The sequence below is a fragment of the Amphiprion ocellaris genome, chromosome 8 (genome assembly GCF_022539595.1).
Source record: "Amphiprion ocellaris isolate individual 3 ecotype Okinawa chromosome 8, ASM2253959v1, whole genome shotgun sequence".
Taxonomy (NCBI): domain Eukaryota; kingdom Metazoa; phylum Chordata; class Actinopteri; family Pomacentridae; genus Amphiprion; species Amphiprion ocellaris.
Window position 1 is genome coordinate 31,083,334 of NC_072773.1, and position 9,234 is coordinate 31,092,567.

General features: G+C 40.8%; 1 protein-coding gene across 1 annotated transcript; it reads left to right on the forward strand.

Moving 5' to 3' along the window:
- The first annotated feature begins 2,537 nt into the window (after positions 1–2,537).
- Positions 2,538–8,627, forward strand: slc26a10 (solute carrier family 26 member 10). Its single transcript, XM_023297149.3, has 18 exons — positions 2,538–2,954; positions 3,429–3,539; positions 3,715–3,872; positions 4,003–4,167; positions 4,445–4,597; positions 4,689–4,771; positions 4,862–5,009; positions 5,106–5,219; positions 5,520–5,597; positions 5,684–5,779; positions 6,180–6,286; positions 6,586–6,655; positions 6,825–7,007; positions 7,096–7,150; positions 7,287–7,375; positions 7,471–7,525; positions 7,604–7,710; positions 7,816–8,627. The coding sequence occupies exons 1-18, from the start codon at positions 2,690–2,692 to the stop codon at positions 7,852–7,854; spliced, it is 2,076 nt and encodes a 691-aa protein (XP_023152917.1). The 5' UTR covers positions 2,538–2,689; the 3' UTR covers positions 7,855–8,627.
- Positions 8,628–9,234: the final 607 nt, after the last annotated feature.

Here is a 9,234-nt window from a genome sequence, read left to right on the forward strand (position 1 = left end):
AATCAGGGTTAAATCATTTGACTTGACTCCAGCACTGTCGCTGTATGTGGGATTACCAAACATCCCCTGCTAATTATGGCTTCGTCTGGGCTGAGGTGACATTGTATAAACATGACAATGATTTCATGTCCTCAACAATGATTATTTTTTATATCAATTAATCAAATGACTGCATGTAATGTGTCGGAGGCCTCTTGGAGTGATGAACCAGCTGGTATTATCCAGCTCTGTAGCTCCACAGCTCTTCTTTTGGCAGAAACAAACAAAAAAAAAAAACAGGTACACTATCTGCCAACAGCTAACAGCATCGGTGAGCAACGAGTAAACAAAATGCAGCAAGTCAAAGAGAAACTGTCTCCTGTAGAAAAACAACAACATAAGCCCTCTTATTGTGATTGTGACAGGAGAAAAAGAGGAAGTGAGGTGATGGTATGAGAATGCGAAAAAAGATGAGTGGATAAAGTTTTCGCATCCATATCTTTACCCAAACCACGACCTTTCCCTAATCCCGATCAAGTTTTTTAAATACCGAGACATAACCAAACCTTAACCAGAGTCATATCATAGAACTGGTTTTCACCGGTAATTTGTGGCAGTTTTAGAGGGCACAAACAAGGCATGCCACCCTGTCGACAGGAGCATCAGATCAGGAAATGCTTCGAATGATTTGCTTGATTACCCTGATTTAAAACACAGATAAATTCAGCTGCTGAATGCTGCCCTGTGTCTGCTGGATATCAGATTAGGTAATGATTTGCTAAAACATGCAGTATCACAGAATTTTAAGGTGATATAATGTCAAGCATCTTGCTGTGGACTTCAACGCAAGGTGCAACCTCTGAGGCTGCAGTACCTCGACTGTCCACTTGAGGCAGGCTCCAAATGCAAGTCAGTTTTGACTGACCTGCAGTTAAAATGTTCAACTTTACAGCAGAAATAAAGATGTTTACAGGCTGGCACAAAAAATGGTTCTGGGCTCTATAGCTAATTTCTCTGGTAATGAAAACTGGACATGGAGTGGAATTTTAAATACCCCATCTATTTAAATTGCACTAAGGCTTAAAGTTACGCATTGCTAAGGGTGTGGCAGCTTTAAATTACAGGTGGGCACTATCATATGGCAGTATATGGCCCAAAAATGTTTGCTTGGCCTGCTTTTGGATTAGCAGCGAGTCAGGAGAGGTGATGTCCAGAGCTGCCACACTGACTTTCTAAACTGCTGTTCAGGAAACCTTTGGCCCAACCATATATACAGTCAACCCCACATTTTCAAAAACAACCAAACATTTGCTACAGCTTCAGTTTAAAAGTTTTTAAATGTTTATTTTACCTTTTGTAGGAATTACACAGCCATTATTGTGCACATATATTGTTACTAAAGCTATATGGGGCCCTCCATACTCTGATTTTTGCTATTATAACACATTGTTTGGTTGCATTCATGACTGGACGATCAATGTCATGTTCACCTCATACTGCACTCAAGATGAAACAGCTTCACGCATGCATTTTATCCTTTTGCATCTTTGCTGTAGATTGAATGTGTGGTACAGCAGATGTTGAATTTTCGGCTGTAAACTCATTGCACTTCTACCCAAGGTCTACGCCCATTCAAATCCAAATCCTTGGGTGTTGGCCTGTATAACAATAGTGAACAGTGGCATTGCCTGCCCTTCCTCATGTAGCCTCATGGGATGGGAGACGATATTCATGAGACGGGCGTGATTGATTCAACGCACCCATAAACCGGCATGTACTCTCCATTTTTTAAAATGTTTTATTCACCAGTTGGACCGAACTTTTCTTGAGACTGCAAGGATCATTTCCACTTTGATTATATAGTCAGCCTCCCAAGCAGCATTTTATCTGTTTAATCTTGTATTTATCCAAAGCTTCTCTGTGTACTCTCCTGTCTGACAAAGAACATCTCACTCATCACACACAATCTCAGAGCAGAGTCAAGGTGTGGTTTGATCCATGAACCAGGCTGCCATGTGTGATTGGGTTTCACAGGGGTCTCCAGGGTACCGTGCAGACGCCTCTTTTCCTTATGGCTACACGGTTTAAATGCCCACCCATTACAGACATCCATCCTTCTCGGAAATGAACTCCTCGCTAACAGACATGGTTTGAGGTTACACCTCAGCTCCACCAACAATGATACTTTGATCTCCTCAGGCGTTTCACAGTGCTATACATTGTGTGACTTAATCTATTGTGCCTCCCCTGAGTTTGTACCAACCGCATAGCTGTGCAGTGTGAAGGATTGTGTGTGTGTGTGTGTGTGTGTGTGTGTGTGTGTGTGTGTGTGTGTGTGTGTGTGTGTGTGTGTGTGTGTGTGTGTGGAGGAGGGATTGTGATCAGAGGCAGATTGTGTGTCCGACATTTTACTTTCTGCTGGGGAACAATTCTTCTGGCACTAGGACCCAGAGGACATCTGTAGGAAAAAATGAACCAGCACACCTTTATGTTGTCAGAAGCAGGGCAAAGATGTAAGAAAAAAAAGTTCAATACTGTAACAAGAAAAAAAGTTAAGCTGTGAGCCATGTCATTGGCTGAGGGGAGGCTGACAGGAAAGTGCAATGGCTCTTGAGGTCAGGGCAGAGTCTGCTATATATGTATTGCAATTGACAACACCTTGACGGACTCTACGACAGCGCTTGCATGGTCCACCATCACCGGGGACAACATGAGCGCTTCTGTGGCCGTGTACAGGAATATCTACACGGAGGACCGCTTCAAACAGGCGTACGGCTCGGATGATAACACGAGTGGAAGCTTGAGGCTCCGGGAAAAACTCGCGGGGAGATGCAGGTGTTCGAGGCGAGCCTGCCTTCACCTGTTGAGGGAGAGAGTTCCCATTTTCAGCTGGCTGCCGAGGTACAGACTGAAGAAATGGATCTTAGGAGATACTGTAGCTGGTCTCACTGTGGGCATTCTGCACATTCCACAAGGCGAGTAAACACTGATTACTGTATTATTATTGTTATTATTAATAACAAATATTACATAAGATTACGATTCGAATTATAATTGAGTTGGAAAGAATTGCAAGGCTCTCATCATTTCTTAAATTTTTCAAATGTACATAGTCAAGGTGTAGAATAGATTCAAGATTCAAGAGTTTTTATTTGTCACATAATCATACATTATGTGTAGTGAAATGCAAAGTTACCGTTCTCAAGACTGTGCAATAACAGCAAGACATGAACAGAACTAATCTTTACAAACTATAGAAATATAGAAAAATGTCATAAATACTAAGGAGGTACAGATACAGTCTTTTTTTGTTGTTGCATATTCCAATCTTCATGTGGGAAACTACAGGAGAAATTCAGTGTTTTTATTCTTTATAAAAAGATTAAAGAAAGAAAACACAGATTTATTAATAAAAAGTTTTTCTTTTCCCATTGTCCTTCCTTAAACAGGCATGGCCTTTGCTTTACTCACGTCTGTGGCTCCAATTTTTGGTCTTTACACCTCCTTCTTCCCCGTTGTCCTATACATGTTTTTTGGCACAGGTCGCCATGTGTCCACAGGTAAGACTGGAGTCAACATAGCATGTGTTATATATAAAATCTAATGTAGCAAACCTAATTTTCAATTTCTATTGTGAGCAGTTGTATCTTGTGCAAGCATCTTGAAATCAGCCTTGAATTTTAAGTTGTCAGTTATCATGTGTTCAACTGTTGCTGAGATGACGATTTTCTTTAGGTACATTTGCTGTAGTGAGTCTGATGACTGGTTCTGTGGTGGAGCAGTTGGTTCCTACTCCTCTGGAGATGAACTCAAGTTCGTCAGAAGCCGCTGACTTCGAGGCCCAGAGAATTGGGGTGGCCTCAGCTGTAGCGCTTCTCTCAGGAATTATTATGGTAAGACAGATGCACAAAGTTTAAGAAAATCACAAAGTAAAATCATATTGCATGTGAGGTGGCAGATTTCTCAGCGTGAGTAGTTTCTTGATTTCCTGACACTCACAGTGTTGATCTTGTGTGTATCCAGCTCTGCATGTTTGGTCTTCAGCTGGGCTTCCTCTCCACCTATCTGTCAGAGCCAATTGTTAAGGCTTTCACCAGCGCTGCTGCCTTCCATGTCACCGTCTCACAGCTGCAAAGCATGCTGGGCCTGCGACTCCCTCGCCACACCGGGACCTTCTCCCTCTTCAAGGTTAGCAGAGCTTCATGATGAGATTCAGTTTGATTTCACTTTGTTATCAGGCTATTTTTCCAACACGTATCTTAAATCTGACAACATACGCAGTTTCACATAAATGCGCAAACATTTAAAAAGTAGAGCATGTGGCTACAGTGCATCAATTTATTCACTTTCTTTGGTGATTAGGAACAACACAGGAACCAAAACATTGATTTAACACTTCGACAGGCTGAGGAACAAAAGAATTCCAGAGTTTGATGCTTCATCTCTAATTGATCTGTGTGCTCAGACTTTAGCATCAGTGATGGAGAACCTGCCTCATACCAACACGGCAGAGCTGCTGATCTCTTTGGTGTGTTTGGCCATCCTGGTCCCAGTCAAGGAGATCAACATGCGTTACCGGCACCGTCTGCGTACACCTATCCCAGTGGAGATCCTCACGGTCAGTCACCTGGCTTTATGGATGCTCACAATGAATGCCAACAAGGGAATTACAGAAGTTATAAGTTCTGTTTTTATGCTTGACTCCTCAGGTGATTATTGCTACAGCTGTGGCCTATGCCTTCTCACTGGACTCTGCTTACAGCATTGAAATAGTTGGTCACATCCCTGCTGGGTAAACCTTTAAATCTAGATTAAAAAACACAGATGAGCTCAGTAGGTACAAGCAATGTGACTCATTTTTTACAAATTTTTCTGTTCTCAGATTCCCGAAGCCTCAAATGCCTGCCTTTCACACTTTCCCAGACATTGCTGGAGACACAATAGCCATAACATTTGTTGGTTATGCCGTGTCTGTCTCGCTGGCAATGATTTATGCTGACAAACATGGATATTCTATACATCCCAACCAGGTAAAATCCAGGAATGTCACAGCTGCTTACTGGCATGTCCAATGACATCTTTACCAATCTGTTAGCTTTTTGTATTATATCTGTGTTTGTTTGCAGGAGCTGCTGGCTCATGGCATCTCCAACACAGTGTCCTCCTTCTTTACCTGCTTCCCCAGTTCAGCCACTCTGGCCACCACTAATATACTTGAGAGTGCTGGAGGATACACACAGGTAAAGTGTGTCTCTATATCTTCACTCATTACATTTAGCTGACACTGGTAGCCCCTTTGTATTAAAGGCAAAATATACAATACAAATGTGAACAGAGGGGTCACACCAAGGAACATAACACAAATACTTAGATACTGAAGCCTGCTTTTTCTCTGATTAAATTGCCCATCAGGACAACCAAATTTAAGCCAATCATTTTTTTAATTTACAAAACATACACAGAGAAATACAAAATGCAGATTGTACATCTACCATAAATGCAATTCATTGTTGAGTTTTGTATGTGATTGTTTCCTGCAGCTCTCTGGCTTGTTCACTAGTCTGGTCGTCCTGGTTGTCCTGCTGCTGATCGGACCACTGTTCTACTTCTTACCCAAGGTGTGGACATATGTATATGTCTGTACAAGTTAAAGAGAAAGACAGAGAACAAGTTCACTCACCTCATCCTTTGTCTCTCTCCTCAGGCAGTCCTGGCATGCATCAATGTTACCAGCCTGAGGCAGATGTTCTTGCAGTTCCAAGACTTACCTGAACTGTGGCGAATCAGCAAGATTGACTTTGTAAGGTCATTTTAATAGCAACATGAGATATAAAAATGTAGTCCCCATTCAAGAATAAACATGAGAAAATGGACAAAAGAGAGTTGACTGACTGTTAACTGCAGTTTAGGTTATATTTTGCACGGCAAATTAATGATGCAGGTATCTATAAACAGTAACTGTCCTGTCACAGTTGCAGGGTTATTTGAAATAAACACTCTTTCAGGCAAGATTTATTAATCAAGTCATGGAATCATGAGCTAGTGAAACACAGAGAATACATCAGATAAATAGCCTTGATCTTTGCACTTTCAGACGGAACGCTTGGCAAGAATTAATCATATTTCACACCGACATGCTTCCATTGTTCATCGTTCATTTTGAAATAACAATATGCTATTGTATTTGTATCTTTGTGTAGATGGTTTGGGTTGTCACCTGGCTGTCTGTAGTGGTGCTTAATGTGGACCTTGGCCTAGCTATCGGGGTGGTTTTCTCTATGATGACCGTCATATGCCGCACACAAAGGTACATTTTCCTCTCTGTCTGCACAAATACCGTTGCAATCCAACAAGAGCAGCTCTTGGCAAAGTTTCAGTTTTAAGAAATACTGTGCACATTTTGGAGGTTAAACTTAAACTCACAGATGTGCATAAACATCACACTCACAAGCAGTAAAAATGACCCTTAAGTCATTTTTCTATAGACTATGAAGCCCCAAGAACAGTGTGAATCTTCTCAGCAGGACATTTACAGTTTTTTGACCCAACACAACTAGATCATATATCATAATGTGTGATATTATTCTAAAATTGATGATTCAACAGGGCCAGTTGTTCAGTGCTTGGTCGGGCCAGCAACACAGAAATTTACAGACCTCTGGAGAACCACAGCAAGGTGAGCGAAGTTTTTGGCTATTATTCCCTGCAAAAAGTCACTTACAATACATTTGAGCCACATAGAATATTATTGTCTTATTCCAGCAACAACTAACAATTACAACATCAGAGATGATGCAACAGGAATGTTTTACCATAAAGATGAGACTGCTCTGTTTGTCTTTCAGTGCTACGAGGTGCCTGGAGTGAAGATCCTGACTTACAACGGGCCTATTTACTACGGCAACCGTAGTTTCTTCAGGGAGGAAATGAGCAGGCTGCTGGGCCTGACGCCAGAGAAGATCCGCAGCCGGGAGAAGGCCAGGAAAGCCCTGGAGAAACGGGAGAGAGAGGCCACCGTCAACACTGTGGTAGGTAGAGAATTTAGAGCAAAACATGCTTTGTAAAATCCTATTTCATTTACGTGTTTTCTTGTCCCCCTCTCATGCTGTTTTGTAGGAAAGAGGCATTGCAAACACATCATTTTCCTCAGAAAATGAGTTCTTTAAATCAGGTAAGTAATGCCTTTCATAGTGGCCTGTGTGAAAGCTAATATATGCATACTGTTCTGTTTTCTAAGCATTAGACTTTTCTTTTTTTTGTCCATTTTCTTGTGCTGCATAGAATTTCAATTGGTTCTTTTCTTGCAGGAACATCTGAGAGTGACGTCCAGGTAGTGTTAATCGATTGCAGCAGTGTGATATTTGTTGATGTTGCTGGGGCAAGACTCTTCACACAGGTTAGTCAGCAACAGTAAGAGATGATGTACATGTCACAGTTTTGGGTTTTCTCCCCGCTGTGTCAAAATGATTGATTATTCTGGGCTTTTTGCAGATGTGTACCGAGTGCCAGAAGGTTGGAGTTCATGTATATTTGGCAAACTGCAATGGTAAGACCTTTTCTAATATTTTCTTTCCGTTATATTCTATGTATTTTATGATGCTACTCCTGATTTCTCTCCCCTCAGAAAGTGTCCTAAAGATCCTAACGTCAAGTGGTTTAATGAACTACATGAACCCTCAGCATATCTTCGTCACGGTTCATGATGCTGTGATGTATATTCAGCAGCAGCAGGTGCAGATCAGAATCTTTCTACGAATATACAAGAGAGTTTTATTTGCAATTATTTGAGTTACTGCAAAGAGGTTGATGCTATAATCCTGCTTTCGTATGTTGTAGGAAAAACCTCCAGAGAACACCCCAACAGTCTGGGTATGAGCCAGGAGGACAGTGATGAGTCATGCTCACCTCTACCAAGTATCTGGGACTAAAATGTCAGAGTGCATGAAGACTTTGGCTTTATTAGCTGAGGCTCTCAGCTGTATAGGAGCACTCCACTAATCGGTCCAGATCGTACTGTAAACCAGTGTTTCAAAGAAGCAGTAGCCTGTCGTAGCACTAAGTCATGGATTACTTTTACATTACAGTGTTACCAGATCTTTTGCAGACATTGGTTTCGCTCCTGGCAAATCAAAATCAGATAAATCACGCAGAAGGAGTCACACCGCAACACATAAATCTCGTCATACAGTATATTTAGAAAAGTCTGAAAAACAACAATATAATAATTACTTGTGTCTACTATACTGTTTATGACAGATATGAAATGTTTTTGCTTAACAACTGTTCTGTTTTTATTGTCATGTATGATGTATTTTGGCATCGTAATATTTATTTAGTTTCTGTTTGGTGTTTGCAATACAAACAAATATTGAAGTGCACTGCGTAGTTTGTTAAAGTACTTTATATATTTATATCTTTTGAATATCTGTGCTTGAATATGCAACTGTGCACAGTAAATGTCATCCCACCCGGACTTTAAATAATCAGTTTTCTAAATCCAGAGAGACTGAACAAAAGACTTTATGAATGACTTTTATACAGTCATTCAGTGGCAGTTTTGACAATAAATATATCTCCAAATTATGTGGAATATGTTTTTTCCCCCTCATTGAATCAAAACTGCAATTAATAAATACTATTAGACAATGTTGTATGTTTCTACATCAATGTTTGGGTTATTATAGTTGTTAGATATGAATACATTTCGGGGGGGAACCATAGTGTGGAATGTGAAGCATGCTGCAGATTTTGAAGAGGGAAGAAGAGCCGTCTTTGTATTGGGTCGGGTACTGTAGATCCGGGTGTCTGCACAGAGAAATGATTAAAAATGAAAAACTACTTTCACATGACAACAATGACAAAGGAATTTTTGCCAGCACCAAAAAGTAGAACTGGGTGAGAAGGATCACAGGTCATCAGTCCTGCAGCTTGTATGTTTTTTTTCCAACACCAGGCTGGAAATACATTAACTTACTACTTCCAATGCTGTGTGTCTTTCTACTTTCTAAGAAAAAAAGTAGTACATTATAAAACAAGTCTGACAAAACCTTCTGTTCTGAGATGTTAGCCATTGTGGTAATTGAATATAATGTCTCACCTCACTGCCCTGCTGCCCTCTGCTGTCCACCAGCTAGAATCTTTCCTACCGCTGCTCCTCATCGCAATGTTGTTACCTTGACCTGATAAAACTACATGTAGTGTGAGTTCAAAACCAGGACAAAAAAGGGAAAAGAACCTAATTATTTCCTTGCTTGA